Source organism: Triticum aestivum, chromosome 2B (assembly GCF_018294505.1).
Source record: "Triticum aestivum cultivar Chinese Spring chromosome 2B, IWGSC CS RefSeq v2.1, whole genome shotgun sequence".
NCBI lineage: Eukaryota > Viridiplantae > Streptophyta > Magnoliopsida > Poales > Poaceae > Triticum > Triticum aestivum.
Genome location: NC_057798.1, coordinates 385,563,700 through 385,591,180, shown reverse-complemented (window position 1 = coordinate 385,591,180; position 27,481 = coordinate 385,563,700). Strand labels below are relative to the sequence as shown.

Below are 27,481 nucleotides of genomic sequence, written 5' to 3'. Positions count from 1 at the left end.
CAAGTTTTAAGATGTTCAGAAAGAAAAATTGTCAGATATCATATCCTAACAGAACATGCGGTGGTCAACTAACCTGGACATTGCTCTGAAGAGCTAAACTTGCATCATAAGCTTCTTGGCTGGCGTCTCGGATCGCCTTCACCTGCTCCATCATGACCCCCGCCTGGCGTATGGCTTCCTTGGCAGCACCTGCTTGGTCCTCTGGGACGTGGTGTGTGGAGAAGAGGGAAGGTGGATCAGCACTCGACGACGGAGGGCGGACACTCCTCAACAGCACCGCAAAGGACACGGTAGCCCGAGCAACGTTGCCCCCCTCCGGAACCAATGTCTCAGGCGCTGACGCAACCTGAACAGTCTTGCCAGCAGACGCTTTCCTGTTCTTCCTTTGCCTCAGTGGCTCCTCGTCATCGTCGTCGGGGAGATCAATGATAATGCTAGGTGGAGCTACAGAAAAGGTTCAAAGTTAAAAATGAAGATCCGATCGACCGAAAGTGAAACTGCACAGATCATACCAGGATTGGAAGTGGCAGCATCCTCCATTTCTTGATCGTCATGCCTGGCTGAGGTCTCAGAAGTAGCAGCACTGCGATTTTCAGAAATCGGTGAGTCAGCAATCGAGTCGACCAAGAATATATCCATGTTGAAAGAGAAAACATGAGTTATGCCGTTACCCAGAAACACTCGGAATCTCCATCCTCATCTTTGGTAGAGCCTTCGCCGGTTTTGTCGGTGCCGCTCGGGGTTGCTTCGACGCTTTCTCTGTCGGCGTCGGAGAAGTCGTCCGAGGGCGTTTGGTCGACTGCCCAGCAGGCACGATTCCCTTGCCTCGCTCGACCGCATGATCATGGGCGAGCTTGGACCGTCTTTCAGTACGAGGAGGCTCGACTACCTCCTCCTCTTCCTCATCAGAGCCAGCATCTTCTTCACCTTCGTCGCCGTCCGACTCCCACTCCTCCTGACTTTCACCTCCACTTCCTTCTTCTTCTTCGGTCTGTTCTTGCGCCCTGTTGGGCATCGAGTACATCTCGGTTGTGATCTAGAAGACAACAAACAAGATAAAGGTCAGTCGACCGAATTGCAGCAAAGCAGAATGAAGAAAACAGAGTCACAAGTCAGAGAAATGTAGTCAGACCTTGTCTGGTTCGTAGAACTGGTCGAGTGGCGGGATCCTCCTGGCTCCACGAGGATTATCTCTGTTCCCCGTGATGCCGGTCATCCACCTCTCCAGAGTGACATCGTCGACCTCCTCCGGGTGGACCCGAGTGGTGTCTTCAGTACCAGAGTACAACCACATCGGATGGCCCCGGCACTGAAGTGGCTGAATGCGCCGTCGAAGGAAAACCTCTAGAAGATCCATGCCCGTCACTCCGTCGCGAATGAGCTGGACCACGCGCTCCATCAACATCCTAACCTGAGCCTTCTCCTCCGGAAGCACCTTCAGAGAAGATGGCTTGTTCACTCAACCACCAGAAGATCTAGGGTCACTCTACATCCAAACGGTCTGTTATTAAGTAGTCTTTATGGCCATGATATCACTTTATGTAAGGCGTTACCAGTAACGCCTGGCCTTTATGTACATTGAACTCTCTGCTACGTGGGCTGGCTGGGGTCCTGGCGCACTCTATATAAGCCACCCCCCTCCACAGGCAGAAGGGTTCGCACGAGGCGGAGGTGGAAGCGAGCGCAGCGGGCGAGTTCGAGGAAGAGGGAGAGGAGATTGAGGGCGCACTATTTGAAAAAAACCCGTCTGGCGCCTTATATGAAGTCTCTTCCGAGTGGCTGACTGGTAGGCCCGGGCGATCCTGTCAAATCCCGCAACAGTCGCGCGCGCGATACGTGGCGAAAAAGGTGGCGCGGAAATCGAGGCATCCCTGCCTTATCCCATCCGAGTACTGTGGCTTCCTCCGCCCCACGCGCTTCCCGAAATTCAGATCCCGCTAAATCCGCAAACAGCAGAGCAACTTGTCAGACTGAAGATTTCCTCTGATCCGTCGCTCGGAGATCTCCAAGTATAAAAAAGTCACTCGACTAATATAAAGAATGGATCAAGGCGACTGAAAAAAAAGTTGGTGCCATCACCTAAGGTCATTGATCCAGAACAAGACATACTCATATCACAAAAAGAGGAGTCGGAAGAATTCTCAACTCCTTCCTCACTCAAACCTCGATCCATTCGGGGGCTAATGATGAAGCCATGTACCTAGGGTAGGGTCACGGACCTGACCAAAGTACCCTACCCAAGGACATCTCTAGAAGAAACTACCTTTCAGTCGACCTGGAAGGATTCCACTCGACGGACTCGAAGACAGTCGACCATGAAGACTCACCCGACCACCAGAAGATCTAGGGTCACTCTACATCCAAACGGTCTGTTATTAAGTAGTCTTTATGGCCATGATATCACTTTATGTAAGGCGTTACCAGTAACGCCTGGCCTTTATGTACATTGAACTCTCTGCTACGTGGGCTGGCTGGGGTCCTGGCACACTCTATATAAGCCACCCCCCTCCACAGGCAGAAGGGTTCACACCCCTGTAACTCTCACACATATAATCCAGTCGACCGCCTCCGGGCACCGAGACGTAGGGCTGTTACTTCCTCCGAGAAGGGCCTGAACTCGTAAAACTCTTGTGTGCACAACTACTCCATAGTTAGGATCTTGCCTCTCCTTAGTACCCCCCTACATTACTATCAGACTTAGAACCACGACACTAGTAACTTAGCTAGTTACTGTAACATCACATGTCCTAATGTAATATGAGTCTATAACCTAATAAATAAAGCTTTGCATGTTACCACACTTATGTTACTATCCACTATTGAGGTAGTAATATAGTCTAGGAATATATGTATGTTACTAGTGTATGTTACTCTCCATTGTGGCTGGTCTAAGGCTGGTCATAGTGGGGAGTAACTTAGACTAGTAACATGCATATGTTACTAGTCTATGTTACTACATCTATAGTGCATAGTATTATAGATTAGTATCATAGATGGTCTTATTTATTGCCATGCATGACACATAGTAGCATCACATTTATTATGTTACTGTATCTACCTATGTTACTATATTCATCTCTTTCTTCTTTAGTTGTCTGCCACATAAGCATGTTTGCGAGTTTCAAGTGCATGATACTATTTATGTTACTCCCACTATGGCCAGCCTAAGGGCATGTTTGGTTCCAAATAAGTCACCAACTTATAAGTCGAAAAGTGAAAAAAGTGACTTATTTTGCCAAACAGACCCGACTTATAAGTCACCCCAACTTATAAGTCATAAGTTACTCCACCCCAACTTAAAATTTATAAGTCACCCCCTTTTACGTGGGTCCCACCACCTGTATGATGATGATTGATGTGGAAAGGTGTGTCAGGTGACTTATAAGTCAGGTGACAACCAAACAGACATGACTTATAAGTCATTGGTTTTAAGTTACCTGATTTATAAGTCAGGTGATTTATTGGAACCAAACCTGCCCTAATAACATTAGCACCACACGGTACCCCACCACCCCTGCTCCGTATGGCGGTCCACGCATGTCAGTGATGGAACCGCACAAACTAAGGACGGGCCCACCAGTTTTAGCGACCCCAAAACGGGTCGACATCTGGGTCTACCCGTCATTGGCGTGAAGCAGACGAGGGGCACGCGGAGAGAGAGAGAGAAGAGAGTTAAAGCGGCCATTTCTTCGTCGACCTCGTCGCCCCCGCGCAGACGTGCTCCGTCGTCGTCGTCGTCGCGGCCGTCCAAAGGAGAACGATTCCACACGGAGTTGCTGTTTTTATCCGAGAAGCCCGGATACTCGGTCAGAACCACTCGATCTCGTTCTCTCGCTTTGTTAATCTTGGGTCTAGCTAGGTGGATAAGGTGCGATTTTGGGGGCGAATTTTCCTCCGTTTCTTCATACAATCTTGATTGGTTATGGAATGACCTCGATTGCTTGGATTTCCGCGCGAATTTTATATCTAAATCTTGCCGTTCGCGTTGTTGCAGGGATTGCGCGGGGGAGGCAGCGGTCCATTCCTGCGGTCGACTCGGTTCTTAATAGGCTTAATTAACAGAGAGGGAGGGAGGGAGGGATGGACGAGAAGGCAGCCAAGATGGAGAAGCTCTCGTCGGCGGCGGCTTTCGTGGAGGGCGGCGTGCAGGACGCCTGCGACGACGCCTGCAGCATCTGCCTCGAGGCCTTCTGCGACAGCGACCCCTCCACGGTACCTACCGCTCGCTTACGGATGTAATGGTGATTGGCCATGGAAATCTTTCGATTCGGTGGTAGACGTGTCTGAAGTTCTGGTTTCTTGTTTTGAATTGCCACAGGTTACAAGCTGCAAGCATGATTTCCATCTCCAGTGCATCCTTGAGTGGTGAGGACCATGCTTTCTCGTCTTTGCATTTCCCCTCAAGTTCTGTAACCATTCCGTTAGAAATTTAGAATGATATTGCCTGAAACTATCATGCGAGTATGCAGTTTGCTGCTGTTAGTTTGTTCATGGTAAGATTTGGAACATCGATGAATTGATTCGAGAGTCACATTATATTTTCAAGAGTTGCAGTTTATATTTTGGATGCTGAATGATTGGTTTCCTGCGTTGCACTTTTTGACCGGAGGATTTGTTGTTCTGCACCATTTATCTTCATTTCTTACTTCTGCCACTCATTCAGAACTTTCAGATGAAACGCCATGTTACTACTATATAGTAGCTTGATCACTACAATGACCCATTGACTGTCACTTGTAATTCGGAAGAGTTGCAATTTCTCTTTGTAACTGTTGGTTGATTGGTTTACCACATCGTTGTGTTGCAACTGCAACTCCTTATCATATACTTTCTGATGTACTAACGTAATTGATGTTGTAGGTGCCAGAGAAGCTCCCAGTGTCCCATGTGTTGGCAGGCAATCAGCATGAAGGACCCTCTGAGGTAGAAATTCTTATGTAAACCAGGAGTGAGATCAATTGTACATTTGTAGCCAAGTCTCACTTAAATTCTTGAATTACAGTCAAGAGCTCCTTGAGGCTGTTGAACAGGAGAAGAATGTGCAAGCAGATCGCTCACACACGACCGCCGTTTTTCGCCATCCAATGCTCGGACATTTTGAGGTGTCATTTTGCATTTCCATTGCCCTTCTAACAATGGCTTTCTTGCTGCCATGTCTCGATCCACCCAATGCCTGTACTGCTGCTGATGCTGCTATTTCTCCCAGGTACCAGTTGATACAGATGATGCTGAGCTTGAAGAACGTCTCATGCAACACCTGGCCGCTGCTGCCGTGACACGTAGGTCGCACCGCCATGGTAGAAGGGAAGGCCACCGCGGAAGATCAGGACCACACGGCCGCACACAAATTGTAGTATTTTCGACAACTGAAACTACCTCTAGTGACCCCATTTCTTCAGATTCACCACAAGTAGGGGACAGTGAGTATTCTCCTGCTATAATCTCTGCTCCTGTGGATGCCATGGAAGAAGCATCTGCCAACATACTAGTGCACAATAATACTTCATCTAACTGCCCTGTTGGATCAAATGATAGGTGATTCCTATTTTCATATGATGACATAACTACCGGACGGCCTACATCGGTGGTTTTTTGTCTTCTTCTCATGTATATTAGTTTAACACTCACTACATAATGACCTTGATCAGAATTTCTGGTGATGAAGCATCTCCCATCAACCAGGATGGAGCTGGACCATCCGATCCACAATCTTTCTCAAACACACTCAAGACTCGCCTGCAGTCGGTTTCGGTCAAGTAATACTCTCTGATTCCTTCAAACTTCAGAGACCTTTGGAATTGGAAAACCAACATTATTGTAGCCAACTTATATTTGTGGTCTCCCTTAACAATGCTAGGTACAAGGACTCGATAACGAAGAACACCCGTGGGTGGAAGGAACGGTGGCTCTCTCGGAGTGACACGATATTGAGTCTTGGTTCTGATGTGAGGAGGGAGGTTAACGCCGGAATCGCTGCTGTGTCTCGCATGATGGAGCGACTAGAAACGAGGGACGGGACTGGCTCTGGGCCCTCATCGGCTTCTTCGGACAATGTTTCTTCTGCTACAGATAATCAGGGGGCCGCGTCGTCCAACTTTTGTGCTTCCGTAAATGGCGCCTCGTCTTCGGCAACTTGTGCGTCGAGATCTGGTTCACAATGAACCATCTTCTACCATGAAAGATGAACTTATTTTTAGCTGCAAGTTGAACCTGGCATCTGGTACTATTAGAACAGTCACATGTAACATGTTTGATTTGTGCAACCAAAGATGCAGCTGTAAAGAACTGGTTTCAAGAATGATATGAGCCAAGGTGGTGCAACGTCAACCACACAGTAGCTCTTGTTCGTTTCTTCGTAGACCTGCAAGGCTACGACAGCCAGTTGTTTCATCAGGCCATCTTATGAGCCATAGTGAAGGGAACATCAGAGTCGTGATATGAGATTCATGTCTCCATGAACTCTCTGTATAGAGATGCAGAACAGTAACTGCACAGATAATTTCTGTTCATTGTTGACAAAAAATCTGCATCGATTTGGCAGTCTCGGATTCCTTCCGAATGTGGCACCGATACACAAAACTTGCACTTCTTTCTGGCCTAACATGTTCTTTGGCCTCTTCTTTGCTTTCCAACTCAAATAGCTAACCAGGCCATGGACTGATGGATTGTCTGTACTTGAAGGGGCGCACTTTGTTGTGCCATTGATATTTTGGGTTTTGATAATTTTTTACTTCCTCTGGTTTAAAATATAAGGTGCATTAGTTTTTTGATAAGTCAGACCTCTTTTAAGGTGTATTTTCTTCTTAGGCTCAATAATCTGGATACTAAGCGTGTGTCAATTAATCTGAATCGGAGGGAGTCATTCTTCTGTACTTTCTTCTTGCTTTCTTAGCCATGAATTTAGAACATCAAATATGGAGGCTCATGATTTTGCTAAGCATGCTTTAGCTTTAGAGGTTGACGGCCATATTATCAACCCGACGATCTTTTCTTTGTCCAAGTAAACATTATGACAAATCAACCACGCTTTTGTTTTCCTAAAATCAACAACAACATTCTTTTAGGTTAGGAGCAATAGCATTTTTTTTCTCTCCCGGTGATATAAAAAACAAGTATTTCTCCCGTTCCTACGGACACATCTTTTGGCCGTCGGCCTTCCTTCTACTTAGTGAAATCACAGCAGCTCTCCTGCTGTCTTTAAAAAAAGAAATAGACACATCTTTGGTCAGACACATCTATGGGTTCTTGCCCATAGACCACCGTGAATGGAGTTTTGTCCAGGGTGGAGTGAAACGCCGAGTTGTACGAGAACTCTGCAAGCGGCAACCATTTGCTCCAAGAGATCAGTTCTCCTCCATCTCCACCTCCTTTGTGTCATCGTCTCACATCTTCTTCACCATCAGCATCCACAAGCTACGCGAGGAAACACTAAGGTAAGGTGAGTGCACACCTCGCCGCTGCCGCTACGGTACCGGCGGCTACAACCCTTGTCGTACGACCAACAACGGCCTCAACAGTGTCGAAGCTCATCAAGATGGCTACCTTCCATCTTCCCACTGCCGAGCAGATCGCTCATGAGGACGAGAACCGGGGCTGCCTCCACTCCATCCTGCTGGCTGCGGACATGCCCAAGCCTTGCGTCATCGTATCCTTCGACCCGGCTGGCATGTGCTTCTCCTTCAAGCTTGAGCTGAGCCACTACCTACTGCCACGGGAGTGATTCCTGTGCGCCCGGTGGCGGTGGATGATGGCTATTTCCCTTCGTTTGATCTTCCCTCCGAGTTGCTCGCGCGGGAAAGTTGTCGCTCATTGTTGTCCAAATTTTGGTCTTCGACAGGAGACAACAGGTGATACGTCTATCTATATTTTTTTATTATTCCATGCTATTATAGTATCAATTTTGGATGTTTTATATGCAATTATATATTATTTTTGGGACTAACCTATTAACTTAATGTCAAGTACCAGTTCTTACTTTTTGCCTGATTCTGTTTTTTTCCAGGAAATTAGTATCAAACGAAGTCCAAATGCCACAAAACATTTTGATGATTTTTTTGGACAAGAGAGACCTTAGAAGCTTCAGGAGGAGACCAGACGTGCAACGAGGAGACATCAAGGCACTTGGGCGCGCCCAGGGAGGTAGGCGCGCCCAATTACCTTGTGGGCCTCTCGTGGCTCTGTCTGGCCTAATTCCACCTCTATAAATTCTCTAAATCGAGAAACCAACAGAGAGCCACCCAAAATACGTTTTCCGCCGTCGCAAGTTTCTGTTCTTCGGAGATCCCATCTGGAGACCATTTCCGGTACTCTGTCGGAAGGGGAATCGATCATGGCTTGCCGCCCTTACGATGATGTGTGAGTAGTTTACCACAGACCTACGGGTCCAGAGCTAGTAGCTAGATGACTTCTTTTCTCTCTTTGATCTTCAATACAGTGTTCTCCTTGATGTTCTTGGATTTCTATTTGACGTGATCTTCTTTTGCGGTGTGTTTATTGGGATCTGATGAATTGTGGATTTATGATCAGATTATCTATGAATATTACTTGAGTCTTCTCTGAACTCTTTTATGCATGATTATTATAGCTTTGTATTTCTCTCCGATCTATCCATTTGGTTCGGCCAACTAGATTGATTTATCTTGCGATGGGAGAGGTGCTTTGTGACGGGTTTAATCTTGGGGTGATCTATATCCAAGTGACAGAAAGGGACAAGACACATATTTATATCGTTGTCATTAATGATAAAACGATGGGGTTTATTCATATTGCTTGAGTTTACTTTGTCTGCATCATGTCATCTTACTTAAGGCGTTACTCCGTTCTTTATGAACTTAATACTCTAGATGCATGCTGGATATTGGTCGATGTGTGGAGTAATTGTAGTAGATGCAGGCAGGAGTCGGTTTACTTGTCTTGAACGTGATGCCTATATACATGATCATTGCCTTGGATATCATCATAACTACGCGCTTTCCTATCAATTGCCCAATAGTAATTTATTTACCATCGTATGATTTTTGTTCGAGAGAAGCCTTTAGTGAAAGCTATGGCCCTCGGCTATCTTTATCATATATTAAAATCCAAAAATACCTTGCTGCAATTTATTTACCGTTATTTTATAATGTGCCTTTTGTTTATCTATCTACCATGATCACACTTGATCCTTGCAATTGACCGCCGAGAGGATTGACAACCCCCTTGATCGCGTTGGGTGCAAGTATTTGTTCTTTTGTGTGTAGGTGCTGTTCACGAGGTCTTGTGTGGTTCTCCTACTGGATTGATAACCTCGGTTCTTAATAGAGGGAAATACGTATCTCAATTGTACTGCATCATCCTCTCCTCTTCGAGGAAATCCCAACGCAGCTCACAAGTAGGAGGAAGAATTTCTGCCGCTGTTGCCGGGGATGAAGGAAATATGCCCTAGAGGCAATAATGAAGTTATTGTTTATTTCCTCATATCATGATAAATGTTTATTATTCATGCTAGAATTGTATTATCCAGAAACATAATACATGTGTGAATACATAGACAAACATAGTGTCACTAGTATGCCTCTACTTGACAAGCTCATAAATCAAAGATGGTTAAGTTTCCTAACCATAGACATGAGTTGTCATTTGATTAACGGGATCACATCATTAGGAGAATGATGTGATTGACTTGACCCATTCCGTTAGCTTAGCACTTGATCGTTTAGTATGTTGCTATTGCTTTCTTCATGACTTATACATGTTCCTATGACTATGAGATTATGTAACTCCCGCTTACCGAAGGAACACTTTGTGTGCTACCAAACGTCACAACGTAACTGGGTGATTATAAAGGTGCTCTACAGGTATCTCCTAAGGTACTTGTTGAGTTGACGTATTTCGAGATTAGGATTTGTCACCCCGATTGTCGGAGAGGTATCTCTGGGCCCTCTCGGTAATGCACATCACTATAAGCCTTGCAAGCAATGTAGCTAATGAGTTAGTTACTAGATGATGCATTACATAACGAGTAAAGAGACTTGCCGGTAACGAGATTGAACTAGGTATTGGATACCGACGATCGAATCTCGGGCAAGTAACATACCGATGACAAAAGGAACAACTTATGTTGTTATGCGGTTTGACCGATAAAGATCTTCGTAGAATATGTAGGAGCCAATATGAGCTTCCAGGTTCCACTATTGGTTATTGACCGGAAACGAGTCTCGGTCATGTCTACATAGTTCTCGAACCCGTAGGGTCCGCACGCTTAAGGTTTCGTTGACAGTTTTATTATGAGTTTATGAGTTTTGATGTACCGAAGGTTGTTCGGAGTCCCGTATGTGATCACGGACTTGACGAGGAGTCTCGAAATGGTCGAGGCATAAAGATCGATATATTGGACGACTATATTTGGACACCAGAAAGGTTCCGGGTGAGATTGGGACAATGCCGGAGCTCCGGGAGGTTATCGGAACCCCCCGGGAGGTATATGGGCCTTATTGGGCCTTAGTGGAAAGGAGGGAGAAGAAGCAAAGGAGCCCCCCCAAGCCCAATCCAAATTAGGAGGGGGGCGCCCCCCTTTCCTTCTTCCCTCCCACCTCTTCCTTCCCTCTCCCTCTCCTAATAGGAAAGGGGGGAGTCCTACTCCCGGTTGGGGTTGGACTCCCCCCTAGGGCACGCCACCCCCCTTGGCCGGCCCCCTCATCCACTCCTTTATATACGGGGGAGGGGGGCACCCCATAGACACAACAATTGATCATTGATCTCTTAGCCGTGTGCGGTGCCCCCCTCCACCATAGTTCTCCTCGATAATATTGTAGCGGTGCTTAGGCGAAGCCCTGTGACGGTAGAACATCAAGACCGTCACCACGCCGTCATGCTGACGGAACTCTTCCCCGACATTCTACTGGATCGGAGTACGGGGAACGTCATCGAGCTAAACGTGTGCAAGAACTCGGAGGTGCCGTAGTTTCAGTGCTTGATCGGTCGGGCCATGAAGACGTACGACTACATCAACCGCGTTGTGCTAATGCTTCCGTTTTCGGTCTACGAGGGTATGTGGACACACTCTCCCCTCTCGTTGTTATGCATCACCATGATCTTGCGTGTACGTAGGAATTTTTTGAAATTACTATGTTCCCCAACAGTGGCATCCGAGCCTAGGTTTTATGTGTTGATGTTATATGCACGAGTAGAACACAAGTGAGTTGTGGGCGATACAAGTCATACTTCTTACCATCATGTCATACTTTGGTTCAGCAGTATTGTTGGATGAAGCGGCCCGGACCGACACTACGCGTACGCTTATGCGAGACTGGTTTTACCGCCGTGCTTTGCACACAGGTGACTAGCGGGTGTCTGTTTCTCCAACTTTAGTTGAACCGAGTGTGGCTACGCCCGGTCCTTGCGAAGGTTAAAACATCACTAACTTGACGAACTATCGTTGTAGTTTTGATGCGTAGGTAAGAACGGTTCTTGCTAAGCCCATAGCAGCCACGTAAAACTTGCAACAACAAAGTAGAGGACGTCTAACTTGTTTTTTCAGGGCATGTTGTAATGTGATATGGTCAAGACATGATGCTATATTTTATTGTATGAGATGATCATGTTTTGTAACCGAAGTTATCGGCAACTGGTAGGAGCCATATGGTTGTCGCTTTATTGTATGAAATGCAATCGCCCTGTAATTGCTTTACTTTATCACTAAGCGGTAGCGATAGTCGTAGAAGCAATAGTTGGCGAGACGACAACGATGCTACGATGGAGATCAAGGTGTCGCGCCGGTGACGATGGTGATCATGACGGTGCTTCGGAGATGGAGATCACAAGCACAAGATGATGATGGCCATATCATATCACTTATATTGATTGCATGTGATGTTTATCTTTTATGCATCTTATCTTGCTTTGATTGACGGTAGCATTATAAGATGATCTCTCACTAAATTTCAAGATAAAAGTGTTCTCCCTGAGTATGCACCGTTGCCAAAGTTCGTCGTGCCCAGACACCACGTGATGATCGGGTGTGATAAGCTCTACGTCCATCTACAACGGGTGCAAGCCAGTTTTGCACACGCAGAATACTCAGGTTAAACTTGACGAGCCTAGCATATGCAGATATGGCCTCGGAACACTGAGACCGAAAGGTCGAGCGTGAATCATATAGTAGATATGATCAACATAGTGATGTTCACCATTGAAAGCTACTCCATTTCACGTGATGATCGGTTATGGTTTAGTTGATTTGGATCACGTGATCACTTAGATGATTAGAGAGATGTCTATCTAAGTGGGAGTTCTTAAGTAATATGATTAATTGAACTTAAATTTATCATGAACTTAGTACCTGATAGTATTTTGCTTGTCTATGTTTGTTGTAGATAGATGGCTCGTGCTGTTGTTCCGTTGAATTTTAATGCGTTCCTTGAGAAAGCAAAGTTGAAAGATGATGGTAGCAATTACACGGACTGGGTCCGTAACTTGAGGATTATCCTCATTGCTGCACAGAAGAATTACGTCCTGGAAGCACCGCTGGGTGCCAAACCTGCTGCAGGAGCAACACCAGATGTTGTGAACGTCTGGCAGAGCAAAGCTGATGACTACTCGATAGTTCAGTGTGCCATGCTTTACGGCTTAGAACCGGGACTTCAACGACGTTTTGAACGTCATGGAGCATATGAGATGTTCCAGGAGTTGAAGTTAATATTTCAAGCAAATGCCCGGATTGAGAGATATGAAGTCTCCAATAAGTTCTATAGCTGCAAGATGGAGGAGAATAGTTCTGTCAGTGAGCATATACTCAGAATGTCTGGGTATAACAATCACTTGATTCAACTGGGAGTTAATCTTCTGGATGATAGCGTCATTGACAGAATTCTTCAATCACTGCCACCAAGCTACAAGAGCTTCGTGATGAACTATAATATGCAAGGGATGGAAAAGACAATTCCCGAGCTCTTCGCAATGCTAAAGGCTGCGGAGGTAGAAATCAAGAAGGAGCATCAAGTGTTGATGGTCAATAAGACCACCAGTTTCAAGAAAAAGGGCAAAGGGAAAAAGAAGGGGAACTTCAAGAAGAACAGCAAACAAGTTGCTGCTCAAGAGAAGAAACCCAAGTCTGGACCTAAGCCTGAGACTGAGTGCTTCTACTGCAAGCAGACTGGTAACTGGAAGCGGAACTGCCCAAGTATTTGGCAGATAAGAAGGATGGCAAGGTGAACAAAGGTATATGTGATATACATGTTATTGATGTGTACCTTACCAGAGCTCGCAGTAGCACCTGGGTATTTGATACTAGTTCTGTTGCTAATATTTGCAACTCGAAACAGGGACGACGGATTAAGCGGACACTGGCTAAGGACGAGGTGACGATGCGCGTGGGAAATGGTTCCAAAGTCGATGTGATCGCCGTCGGCACGCTACCTCTACATCTACCTTCGGGATTAGTTTTAGACCTAAATAATTGTTATTTGGTGCCAGCGTTGAGCATGAACATTATATCTGGATCTTGTTTGATGCGAGACGGTTATTCATTTAAATATGAGAATAATGGTTGTTCTATTTATATGAGTAATATCTTTTATGGTCATGCACCTTAAAGAGTGGTCTATTTTTGATGAATCTTGATAGTAGTGATACACATATTCATAATGTTGAAGCCAAAAGATGCAGAGTTGATAATGATAGTGCAACTTATTTGTGGCACTACCGTTTAGGTCATATTGGTGTAAAGCGCATGAAGAAACTCCATACTGATGCACTTTTGGAATCACTTGATTATGAATCACTTGGTACTTGCGAACCATGCCTCATGGGCAAGATGACTAAAACGCCGTTCTCCGGAACTATGGAGAGAGCAACTGATTTGTTGGAAATCATACATACTGATGTATGTGGTCCAATGAATGTTGAGGCTCGCGGCGGATATCGTTATTTTCTCACCTTCACAGATGATTTGAGCAGATATGAGTATATCTACTTAATGAAACATAAGTCTGAAACATTTGAAAAGTTCAAAGAATTTCAGAGTGAAGTTGAAAATCATCGTAACAAGAAAATAAAGTTTCTACGATCTGATCATGGAGGAGAATATTTGAGTTACGAGTTTGGTTTACATTTGAAACAATGCGGAATAGTTTCGCAACTCACGCCACCCGGAACACCACAGCGTAATGGTGTGTCCGGACGTCGTAATTGTACTTTACTAGATATGGTGCGATCTATGATGTCTCTTACTGATTTACCGCTATTGTTTTGGGGTTATGCTTTAGAGACGGCCGCATTCACGTTAAATATGGCACCATCAAAATCCGTTGAGACGACGCCTTATGAACTATGGTTTGGCAAGAAACCAAAGTTGTCGTTTCTTAAAGTTTGGGGCTGCGATGCTTATGTGAAAAAGCTTCAACCTGATAAGCTCGAACCCAAATCGGAGAAATGTGTCTTCATAGGATACCCAAAGGAAACTGTTGGGTACATCTTCTATCACAGATCTGAAGGCAAGACATTTGCTGCAAAGAATGGATCCTTTCTAGAGAAGGAGTTTCTCTCGAAAGAAGTGAGTGGGAGGAAAGTAGAACTTGATGAGGTAACTGTATCTGCTCCTTTATTGGAAAATAGTTCATCACAGAAACCGGTTCTTGTGACGACTACACCGATAAGTGAGGAAGCTAATGATGATGATCATGAAACTTCAGATCAAGTTATTACAGAACCTCGTAGGTCAACCAGAGTAAGATCCGCGCCAGAGTGGTGCGGTAATCCTATTTTGGAGGTCATGTTACTTGACCATGGCGAACCTACAAACTATCAGGAAGCGATGATGAGCCCAGATTCTGCAAAATGGCTTGAAGCCATGAAATCTGAGATGGGATCCATGTATGAGAACAAAGTGTGGACTTTGGTTGACTTGCCTGATGATCGGCAAGCCATCGAGAATAAATGGATTTTCAAGAAGAAGACTGATGCTGATGGTAATGTTACTGTCTACAAAGCTCGACTTGTTGCAAAAGGTTTTCGACAAGTTCAAGGGGTTGACTACGATGAGACTTCTCACCCGTAGCGATGCTTAAGTCTGTCCGAATCATGTTAGCAATTGCCGCATTTTATGATTATGAAATTTGGCAAATGGATGTCAAAACTGCATTCCCGAATGGATTTCTGGAAGAAGAGTTGTATAAGATGCAACCAGAAGGTTTTGTCAATCTAAAGGATGCTAACAAAGTGTGCAAGCTCCAGTGATCCATTTATGGATTGGTGCAAGCCTCTCAGAGTTGGAATAAACGCTTTGATAGTGTGATCAAAGCATATGGTTTTATACAGACTTTTGGAGAAGCCTGTATTTAGAAGAAAGTGAGTGGGAGCTCTGTAGCATTTCTAATATTATATGTGGACAACATATTATTGATTGGAAATGATATAGAATTTCTGGATAGCATAAAAGGATACTTGAATAAAAGTTTTTCAATGAAAGACCTCAGTGAAGCTGCTTACATATTAGGCATCAAGATCTATAGAGATAGATCGAGACGCTTAATTGGACTTTCACAAAGCACATACCTTGATAAAGTTTTGAAAAAGTTCAAAATGGATCAAGCAAAGAAAGGGTTCTTGCCTGTAATACAAGGTGTGAAATTAAGTCAGACTCAATGCCCGACCACTACAGAAGATAGAGAGAAAATGAAAGAAGTTCCCTATGCTTCAGCCATAGGCTCTATCATGTATGCAATGCTGTGTACCAGACCTTATGTGTGCCTTGCTATTAGTTTAGCAGGGAGGTACCAAAGTAATCCAGGTGTGGATCACTGGACAGCAGTCAAGAACATCTTGAAATACCTGAAAAGGACTAAGGATATGTTTCTCGTTTATGGAGGTGATAAAGAGCTAGTCGTAAATGGTTACGTCGATGCAAGCTTTGACACTGATCCGGACGATTCTAAATCGCAAACCGGATACGTGTTTATATTAAACGGTGGAGCTGTCAGTTGGTGCAGTTCTAAACAAAGCATCGTAGCGGGATCTACATGTGAAGCGGAGTACATAGCTTCTTCGGAAGCAAAAAATGAAGGAGTCTGGATGAAGGAGTTCATATCCGATCTAGGTGTCGAACCTAGTGCATCGGGTCCAATGAAAATCTTTTGTGACAATACCGGTGCAATTGCCTTGGCAAAGGAATCCAGATTTCACAAGAGAACCAAGCACATCAAGAGACGCTTCAATTGCATCCGGGACCAAGTCGAGTTGGGAGACATAGAGATTTGCAAGATACATCGGATCTGAATGTTGCAGACCCATTGACTAAGCCTCTTCCACGAGCAAAACATGATCAACACCAAGACTCCATGGGTGTTAGAACCATTACTGTGTAATCTAGATTATTGACTCTATTGCAAGTGGGAGACTGTAGGAAATATGCCCTAGAGGCAATAATAAAGTTATTATTTATTTCCTCATATCATGATAAATGTTTATTATTCATGCTAGAATTGTATTACCCGGAAACATAATACATGTGTGAATACATAGACAAACATAGTGTCACTAGTATGCCTCTACTTGAGTAGCTCGTAAATCAAAGATGGTTAAGTTTCCTAACCATAGACATGAGTTGTCATTTGATTAACGGGATCACATCATTAGAAGAATGATGTGATTGACTTGACCCATTCTGTTAGCTTAGCACTTGATCATTTAGTATGTTGCTATTGCTTTCTTCATGACTTATACATGTTCCTATGACTATGAGATTATGTAACTCCCGCTTACCGGAGGAACACTTTGTGTGCTACCAAATGTCACAACGTAACTGGGTGATTATAAAGGTTCTCTACAGGTGTCTCCGAAGGTACTTGTTGAGTTGACGTATCTCGAGATTAGGATTTGTCACTCCGATTGTCAGAGAGGTATCTCTAGGCCCTCTCGATAATGCACATCACTATAAGCCTTGCAAGCAATGTAGCTAATGAGTTAGTCACGAGATGATGCATTACGTAACGAGTAAAGAGACTTGCCGGTAACGAGATTGAACTAGGTATCGGATACCGACGATCGAATCTCGGGCAAGTAACATATCGATGACAAAAGGAACAACGTATGTTGTTATGCGGTTTGACCGATAAAGATCTTCGTAGAATATATAGGAGCCAATATGAGAATCTAGGTTCTGCTATTGGTTATTGACCGGAAACGAGTCTCGGTCATGTCTACATAGTTCTCGAACCCGTAGGGTCCGCACGCTTAAGGTTTCGTTGACAGTTTTATTATGAGTTTATGAGTTTTGATGTACTGAAGGTTGTTCGGAGTCCCGGATGTGATCACGGACTTGACAAGGAGTCTCCAAATGGTCGAGGCATAAAGATCGATATATTGGACGACTATATTTGGACACCGGAAAGGTTCCGGGTGAGATTGGGACAATACCGGAGCTCCGGGAGGTTATCGGAACCCCCCGGGAGGTATATGGGCCTTATTGGGCCTTACTGGAAAGGAGGGAGAAGAAGAAAAGGAGGGGGCGCCCCCCCCAAGCCCAATCCGAATTGGGAGGGGGCTCGACCCCCTTTTCTTCTTCCCTCCCACCTCTTCCTTCCCTCTCCCTCTCCTAATAGCGAAGGGGGGAGTCCTACTACCGGTTGGGGTTGGACTCCCCCCCTAGGGCGCGCCACCCCCCTTGGCCGGCCCCCTCCTCCACTCCTTTATATACGGGGGAGGGGGGCACCCCATAGACACAACAATTGATCATTGATCTCTTAGCCGTGTGCGGTGCCCCCCTCCACCATAGTTCTCCTCGATAATATTGTAGCGGTGCTTAGGCGAAGCCCTGCGATGGTAGAACATCATGATCGTCACCATGCTGTCGTGCTGACGGAACTCTTCCCTAACATTCTGCTGGATCAGAGTTCGGGGAACGTCATCGAGCTGAACTTGTGCAAGAACTCGGAGGTGCCGTAGTTTCGGTGCTTGATCGGTCGGGCCGTGAAGACGTACGACTACATCAACCGCGTTGTGCTAACGCTTCTGCTTTCGGTCTACGAGGGTACGTGGACACACTCTCCCCTCTCGTTTCTATGCATCACCATGATCTTGCGTGTGTGTAGGAATTTTTTTGAAATTACTACGTTCCCCAACAGGGGAGACATCACCAAAACCTATCAAGTACTATCGCATAAACTTTCATCTCCTTGTATTTACTTTCATTTGTCTTTTGCCTCCCATTTTCATCTCCCCCACTTCTAAAACGTTTTCACAAAAACTCAAAAATATTTTCCGTTTGCCTTTTTGCTTATTTGCTCACTTCAAGTTGCTATCATGTCTGAGTTCGTTATAAAAAAAGTGAGGATAGTAAAATTCCTGAAGTTAAAAATTCCACAAATTTGGATTCTAAAAATTTTCTTGCGAGAAGTGGGAACATCAGAGGGAAAAGTGTTATTCGGGAATTCTTTAATTGCGCATGGGCATTGATACGTCTTCTTCGTATCTACTTTTCCTAATGCTTTTCCTCTTGTTTTGGACTCTAATTTGCATGATTTGAACGAAACTAACCCGGACTGACGCTGTTTTCAGCAGAACTACCATGGTGTTGTTTTTGTGCAGAAGTAAAAGTTCTTGGATTGGAACAAAACTTTTTGGAGATTTATTTCAGAATAAAAGAAAAATACTGGAGCCAAGAACCACCAGAGGGGGCCCCTGGGTGAGCACAACCCACCAGGGCTCCCCCCTCTAGGCGCGCCCAGGTGGGTTGTGCCCACCTGGTGGCCCCGCAGACCCTGATTCCGACTCCATAAATACCTATTTTTCTAGAAAAAATCAGGAAGGAAGAATTATCTCGTTTCACGATACGGAGCCGCCACCACCTCCTGTTCTTGATCGGAAGGCTAGATCTGGACTCCGTTTTGGGCTCCGGAGTGGGGGATCTTCGATCTTCATCATCACCAACCCTCCTTCATCGCCAATTTCATGATGCTCCCCACCATGAGTGAGTAATTCCTTCGTAGGCTCGCTGGTCTGTGAGGAGTTGGATGAGATTCATCATGTAATCGAGTTAGTTTTGTTAGGGCTTGATCCCTAGTATCCACTATGTTATGAGATTGATGTTGATATGACTTTGGGCTCGGGTGCCATGATTTTAGATCTGAACTGTTTATGTTTTCACCATTATATCTATGTTCAGGATCCGATCTTGCAAGTTATATTTACCTGTTACGTGTTATGATCAGTAAACCCCAGAGTGACAATAGTCGGGATACTTTCCGGTGATGATCGTAGTTTGAGGAGTTCATGTATTCACTATGTGTTAATGCTTTGTTCTGGTTCTCTATTAAAAGGAGGCCTTAATATCCCTTAGTTTCCTTATGGACCCTGCTGCCACGGGAGGGTAGGACAAAAGATGGCATGCAAGTTCTTTCCATAAGCACGTATGACTATTTACGGAATACATGCCTACATTGTATTTATGAACTGGAGCTAGTTTGCATCGTCCTAGGTTATGACTGTTATATGATGAATATCATCCAACGAATCCACCTATCCAATGCCTACTAATTTCTCTTATATTGTTCTTGCTAAGTTACTACTGATGCTACTACTGTTACACTTGCTACAAAATCATTGCTATCACTGTTACTATTACTATTGCTGTTGCCACTATTATCAAAACTATCATATTACTTTGCTACTAATCACTTTGCTACAGATAATTAATCTCCAGGTGTGGTTGAATTGATAACTCAGCTACTAATACTTGCAAATATTCTTTGGCTCCCCTTGTGTCGAATCTATAAATTTGGGTTGAATACTCTACCCTCGAAAACTGTTGTGGTCCCCTATACTTGTGGGTTATCAAGACCTTTTTCTGGCGTCGTTGCTGGGGAGCATAGCTATATTTGTTGAGTCACTTGGGATTATTATCTATTTATCACTATGAAGAATCTGAAGGATAGCAAGACTAAGATATTTCCCTCTAAGACGAGGGGAGGTAAGGAACTGCCATCTAGCTCTACACTTGATTCACCTTCTATTTTGAGTAAACTTGCAACACCACCACATGCTATTAATTCTGATATGTCGCAAGTTATTGATGATGCTACTTCTGCTATGGATAATGCCTATGATGATGCTAGTACCTTGCTTGATGATAATGTGCCACTAGGTGAATTTCTTGATGAACAACTTGCTAGAGCTAAGGATATTGAGAATGTTGAAACTGATGAAATACTTGAAACTAAAAATCTTGAAACACCTATTAGACCTAGCTCTCCTAGATATGAATTGCCCAAGATACCCGAGGGTTATGTTATGGATGAGGAGACAACTAGAGACTTTCTTGCTTGCAATGATAGGGATGATCTTAAGAAATTATTATGCAAACTGAAAGAAAAGTCTTTGAATGCTAGAATGAAATGTGATCCTAAGTTTGATACTTCACCTATCTTTGTTGATGATAAGGATTATGAATTCTCTGTCGACCTAGAGTTAATTACTTTGGTTGAATCTGATCCTTTCTATGGTTATTAAACTGAAACTGTTGTGGCACATCTTACCAAGCTGAATGATATAACCACCCTATTTGCTCATGATGAGAAAATTCACTACTATTATATTCTCAAGTTATTTCCAGTCTCATTAAAGGGTGATGCTAAGACTTGTTACAATAGTCTTGCCCCTGGTTGTGTGCGTAGTCCCCATGATATGATTTACTACTTCTCTAAAAAATATTTTTCTGCCCATAAGAAACAAGCCGCCTTACAGGAAATATTGGACTCTGTGTAAATTGAAGAAGAGAGTATCCCACAAGCTTGGGGGAGGCTTCTCAAATTGCTGAATGATTTGCCTGATCATCCTCTTAAGAAAAATGAAACACTTGATATCTTCTATGGTGGACTAACCGATGCTTCTAGGGACTTCCTAGATAGTTGTGCTAGTTGTGTTTTCAGGGAACAAACTGTTGAACAAGCTGAGAAGTTATTGAACAACATATTGAGAAATTATGATGATTGGACTGTTCCTGAACCACCGCCTAAACCCACTCCGAAGAACAGGGGTATCTTATATCTCAATCCTGAAGATATGCAAGAGGCAAAGAAATGCATGAAGGAAAAGGGTATTAAAGCTGAAGATGTCAAATATTTACCTCCTATTGAAGAAATACATGGACTTGATATACCACCGCCACAGGTGGTAGAGGTAAACTCTTTAATGAAATTTGATGAAAGTGACATCCCTTACAACAAACACCATAGTCAATGCCTTTATGAGTTTGATAATTACATTAGAAAACAAGATCACTTCAATGAAAATCTTATAAAACAATTGAAATACAATTATGATATGATTGCTTTCTTGAGTAACTTGTTATTTAGAATCACTAATGATGTCAGAGGTGTAGGAAAACATGCCTCTATGGTTCATACCCAGTTAGAACAATTTGCTAAATCTTGAAAATAATTGCTTGATGAAATGAACAATAATATAAATGACTTTGCTATTAGAGTAGCAACTAGAGGAGGTAAAATGACTCAGGAACCACTCTATCCTAAGGGTCAGCCTAAAAGAATTGAACAAGACTCTCATAGAATTAACACTGACGCACCTAGTCCTTATAAAAGGAAAAAGAAAAAGAAAATGATAGGACTTTGCCTACCTCTAGTGAACCTGAAATAGAAAAACCTCCTGAAGCTAATAATGATGCCCTCTATTTTTTATGCTGAAACTCAATCTGGTAATGAACATTCGTCTAGTGATAATGAAAAAGATAATGATGACATTCATGAAGACACTCAACTAGATAAAGATAAAGAACCAGATAATTATGTTGAAATAGAACCAGTTGTTGATCTTGATAACCCATAACCCAAAAATAAAAGATATGATAAAAGAGACTTTGTTGCTCGAAAACATGGAAGGGGAAGAGAACCATGGGTTCAAAAACCCATGCCCTTTCCACCCAAATCAACTAAGAAGAAAGATGATGAATAATTTGAACGCTTTGCCAAAATGATTAGGCCAGTCTTTTTGTGTACTTGCTTGACTGATATTTTTTTTGGGAATACGCAAAGCTTGCGTATCTTTGCATTGATAGGAGAAATTGAATGAGTACAGAAGGTAATACAACACATGGCACGGACGCATGGTTCCCCAAACCAGAGAGACATGAGACACACGACCCAAAGAAAAACACAGCTGAACTCGCCAACCAGAGACACAATCCGACCAATAACTAGACGACCGACATCACCGAAGTTGGCACCGAGGACGCTGTGAGCAAACAAGACAATGCCTTCAGGAAGGAGAACGACACGAGACGCTGCCGTCGTCCGATCCGGGAAGCCAGACCTAGGGTTTCCCCTGTTGCTCGAAGAGGGGCCCAGATAGTGGCCATGGCAGTGCCTCCAAGAAGGGAACGACACCCGCAAGTGTCGCCAGAGCCAGCATAGAATGCGGGGATTTCTCCCTGGCCAAATTCTGAACAATCCCAAGGCGCCGGAGAACAAATCGGAGAAGAGGAAGTCGGGTATAGGCCGAAATTGCGACTGGAGGAAGGGGAGCCACACCCGATGCTGAAGAAGGCACCGAGCGTCGCCGGACTTGCGAGCTCCGTTAGAGGGCGGGGTTGCGTGGCTGAGCGAAATGGAAGGCAACGAGATGTGACGGTGGCCGGAGCCCCGGACAAACCAAGATCTGGAAAGCGCAGATCAAGGCCACCGAGATCAGAGCAGCAGAGCACCGGCAATCCTGGGAGCTGGAAGGGGACACAGCTCCTGGAGCGAGCCGGAAATGGAGATGCGCCGGGATGGACGACCAACCAAGGGCACCGGCAGGGTGATGGTGCAGTGATGCCAAGGAGCCAACGAGCCAAGGAAGCCGGAAAGAGCACAGCTTCCATGGTGTGCTGGATCCAAAGCCGCGCCGGCTGGACATGGACGCAGGAAGGGGCGTAGGTCCGTAGCCACCGTGCCGAAGCCGCCCCTGCCGGGGGTGGGTGGGTTGTGAAGTTCACGCGCAGCCAAACCTCCCGGCCCGCGCACTATAGGAAGCAGCCGCCGCCGGGCACAATCCCACACCTCCACGGCCGCCATAGCGAAAGGCAGAACAAGAGCCGAGCAGGGGGTGAGGGTGGTGGGGGTCGGTGGAAGGGGGTGGACGCAGCAGAGAAGGCACGCCGGCCGCCGCGGAGGCCAAACGGAGAGCGCCACATTCAGCCGGGCGAGGTCCTAGATCCCATCTGGGCCAGCAGAAGCCACCCGCGTGGGAGCCGCAGCCGGGGAGGCCACCAGCGCTAGCGTCATCCAGGGGGAAGACATCACCGGGGGGAGGCCGCCGGCACCGCCGCCACCATCCTAGGGTCGGTGAGGCTTCGCCGGCCGGAGGGGGAGAGAAAAAACAGCCCCGCCGCCACCATCCTAGGGTCGGTGAGGCTTCGCCGGCCGGCCCTCCCACGGCGGCGACGTGGAGGTGGGCGAGAGGTGGCGGGGCCGGCCGGCGGCGGTAGGGATCCCCTTAGTCGCTCGGTCAGGCGACGCGAGGGTCAGGAGTTTTTCGTCTCTCGCTCCTCCTTGACTGGTATTTTAAAGATGGCCCCTTATGCAAAATATATGAAAGACATCATCATCACTAATAGAAGGAAAATACCTGAAGCTGAAATCTCCACCATGCTTGCTAATTATTCTTTTAAGGATGGAGTACCTAAAAAACTAGGAGATCCGGGAATACCAACTATGTGAAAACTGCTTTGTGTGATCTAGGAGCTGGTGTTAGTGTTATGCCTTTTTTCCTTATATAAAATACTTGACTTGAATAAACTCACACCTACTGAAATATCTTTGCAAATGGCTGACAAATCAACTTCCATACCTATCGGTATTTCTGAGGATGTGCCCGTTGTTGTTGCAAATGTTACTATCAGACTTTGTTATACTTGAGATGCCCGAGGACGACAACATGTCGATTATCCTTGGTAGACCCTTTTTGAATACTGTACGGGCTTTTATCGATTGCAATAAAAGCAAGGTCACTTTTCATATCAATGGTAATGAGCATATGATGCACTTTTCAAAGAAACAATTCTAAGCGAATGGTATTAGTGTTGTTGAAAAATCTCCGACGCTCACTATTGGAAGTTGTCAACTACCTCTACCTATTGCCAAAAAGAAATATGATATACTTATTATCAGGGACATGCAGATCCCCTCCCGTTGAGGTAACTTAGTGTTTTACAAAAGTTCTTCGGTTTCATATAAATCGAAGGTGGCTGTTAATAAGACTTGATCAACCTTATTAATGGATCATTTTTGAGAGGTATGAAGATGATGAATTTAGTAGGCACAGCCTTCTGTCCTTACCTTGTGTTTTCTGTTTTTCTTAGTTAAATAAAATAAAATGCCTTGTTTATCCTGTTTTTTGGATTTTCCGTGCAATAAAAAATGACCCAGAAATAAAAGTTCTCAGAATGTCCTGCAAATTTAAGAGATTTTTTCTAAATATTTCTGAATTTTTAGTGCAAATAACATCAGAGGGGGCATGTGCACTAGGTGGGCACAACCCACCTGGGCGCGAGCAGCCCCAGGCGTGCCTTGGTGGGTTGTGGTCCCCATGTGGGCCCCCTCACTTATCTCTTTAGCCCATGTCATCTCCTACCTACAAAAAATGACCATTGCTCTCTCTCTCTCTCTCTCTCTCTCTCTCTCTCTCTCGTGTTCTTGCTCTCAAACCCGCGGATTTTGATCTCTTTGCTCAAAGCTCCATTTCCAAAATTGTTTTGGGGGATTGCTACTTGGTATGTGACTCCTCCATTGGTCCAATTAGTTTTTTGCTTTAGTGGATTATATTTTGAATAATTACCTACTCTTGGTGCTGTTGTAGATGAGCTTGCATGTTGAATTCTTAGAGTTCTAAGTAGTTTGAATGCTCAATATAGCCTCTATGCATGCTTATGAGTAGTTGCTATCAATCTTGTGAAGTTTGGTTGACAAATTTTTTTGTGGACTAAAAATTTCAGAATTTTATCTATAGGAATAAGATGAGTTTCTTTAGGAAGTTTGCTTCCAAGAAGAGCTCCAAGGGAGTCATTGGGGAATCATCGGACGGTGGCCTCCATACTCGAAGAATGGCGGAAGTGTGGCCGTGCGAATGGCTGCATAACCCCTTCATGGATGGAGTCGAAATCCGTCAAGAGTTCGCACAATTTGCTGCTAATGCTGGCCTCACCGACTTCATCGTAGCTGAGTGTGAACAATATAATCTCCTTACAAATTCCTTTGTGCAAACTTTTCATTTCACGAGTAGGAATAACCCCCTGAGGTGCAGTTTAATTTATATGCCGAAACCCGTCAGATACCACTCGTTGACTTTTGTGATATATGCCTGATTCCTTCTTGAAGGAAATATGCCCCAGAGGCAATAATAAAGTTGTTATTTTATATTTCCTTATTCATGATAAAGGTTTATTATTTGTGCTAGAATTGTATTGATCGGAAACCTTAATACATGTGTGAATACATAAACAAACACTGTGTCCCAAGTGAGCCTCTACTAGACTAGCTCGTTGATCAAAGATGGTTAAGGTTTCCTAACCATTGACATGAGTTGTCATTTGATAACATGATCACATCATTAGGAGAATGATGTGATGGACAAGACCCATCCGTTAGCTTAGCATTATGATTGTTCAATTTTATTGCTATTGCTTTCTTCATGTCAAATACATATTCCTTCGACTATGAGATTATGCAACTCCCGGATACTAGCGGAATGCCTTGTGTGCTATCAAATGTCACAACGTAACTGGGTGATTACAAAGATGCTCTATAGGTATCTCTGAAGGTGTTTGTTGAGTTGGCGTAGATCGAGATTAGGATTTGTCACTCCAAGTATCGGAGAGGTATATCTGGGCCCTCTCGGTCATACACATCATAAGCTTGCAAGCAAATGACTAAGGAGTTGGTCACAAGGTGATGTATTACGGAACGAGTAAAGAAACTTGCCAGTAACAAGATTGAACTAGGTATGAAGATACCAACGATCGAATCTCGGGCAAGTAACATACCGATAGACAAAGGGAATTATGTATGTTGTCATAATGGTTTGACCGATAAAGATCTTCATAGAATATGTAGGAGCCAATATGGGCATCCTGGTTCCTCTATTGGTTATTGACCGGAGAAGTGTCTCGGTCATGTCTACATAGTTCTCGAACCCGTAGGGTCCGCACGCTTAACATTCGATGACGATATAGTATTATATGAGTTATGTGATTTGGTGACCGAATGTTGTTCGGAGTCCCAGATGAGATCATGGACATGACGAGGAGTCTCTAAATGGTCAAGAAGTAAAGATTGATATATAGGACGATGGTATTCAGACACCGAAAGTGTTCCGGAGGGTACCGAGTACATATCGGGTCACCAGAAGGGGTTCCGGGCATCCTCGGCAAAAGATATGGGCCTTATGCGCCAAGAGGGGAAACGCACCCGCCACCATGGGCTGGTGCGCCCCCCATATGGGCCAAACCAGGGGGAGAAGGAAAGAAGGGAAGGGAAAGGAAAGGGGGGGGGGATTCGGCCTCCCCCTTCCCTTTCTCCCTCATCCTCTTTCCTCCTCCCTCCGGCTAATATGGAAAGGGGGCGCGGCCAAGGGGGTGTAAATATTTTTGTAGTGCTTAGGCGAAGCCCTACGGAGATCACTTCACCATCACCGTCAGCACGCTGTCGTGCCGACGGAACTCATCTACTACCTCGACGTCTTGCTGGATCAAGAAGGCGAGGGACGTCACCGAGCTGAACCTGTGCAGAACGCAGAGGTGCCGTGTGTTTGGTACTTGATCGGTTGAAGCGCGAAGAAGTTTGACTACATCAACCGCGTCGTGAAACGCTTCCGCTTACGGTATACGAGGGTATGTAGACACACTCTTCCCCTCGTTGCTATGCATCTCCATGGATATATCATTGCGTGTGCATATAATTTTTTTTGTTTTCCGTGAAACAATTTCCAACACTTCTAACGGGGAAATAAGAGAGCCTAGACCTACAGAGTTTGAGGAGTATATTATTGAGTGTCACCAGCACTAGCATGCAGTTTCCTTCTGTGCATTATTTTGCTCTATTCATTGCGAAGTGTTTACTTGCTTGGGAGAAGGTTGGTCCACTTAGTGCCCCCAATTTTGCTGTCCTATGCCGTGCATTACACGACGATAACACTTATAGCCTAGGGGTTGTTATTGCACGTCGTCTACACCTTAACAGGACCAAGGGTAATATTCATGGCGGTATTTATGCTACTCATTTGGCGAGTCACTTTAACATTCAGATTCGCCAACATGATTATCATTTACCAAGGTCTATTTGGATCACCAAGCTATGAAAGACCACCAGTTTATTGATATTAATGATTCTATTAATAATATTCCATACAACCTGGTTTCAGTGATGATACCCGTGATATTATTCCGTTGCCTACACCTTCTTTGTTTGATTTATTGCGAGAGGTTGATAACCCACAAGTATAGGGGATCAGTTGTAGC

The 27,481-nt window shown here is 44.7% G+C and overlaps 1 protein-coding gene across 1 annotated transcript; it reads left to right on the top strand.

Moving 5' to 3' along the window:
* The first annotated feature begins 3,612 nt into the window (after positions 1-3,612).
* Positions 3,613-6,327, top strand: LOC123045051 (E3 ubiquitin-protein ligase RHF2A). Its single transcript, XM_044467968.1, has 8 exons — positions 3,613-3,806; positions 3,995-4,212; positions 4,319-4,365; positions 4,861-4,923; positions 5,003-5,102; positions 5,207-5,535; positions 5,649-5,756; positions 5,858-6,327. Exons 2-8 carry the CDS (start codon positions 4,081-4,083, stop codon positions 6,159-6,161), a joined length of 1,083 nt encoding a protein of 360 aa, XP_044323903.1. The 5' UTR covers positions 3,613-3,806; positions 3,995-4,080; the 3' UTR covers positions 6,162-6,327.
* The last annotated feature ends 21,154 nt before the right edge of the window (positions 6,328-27,481 follow it).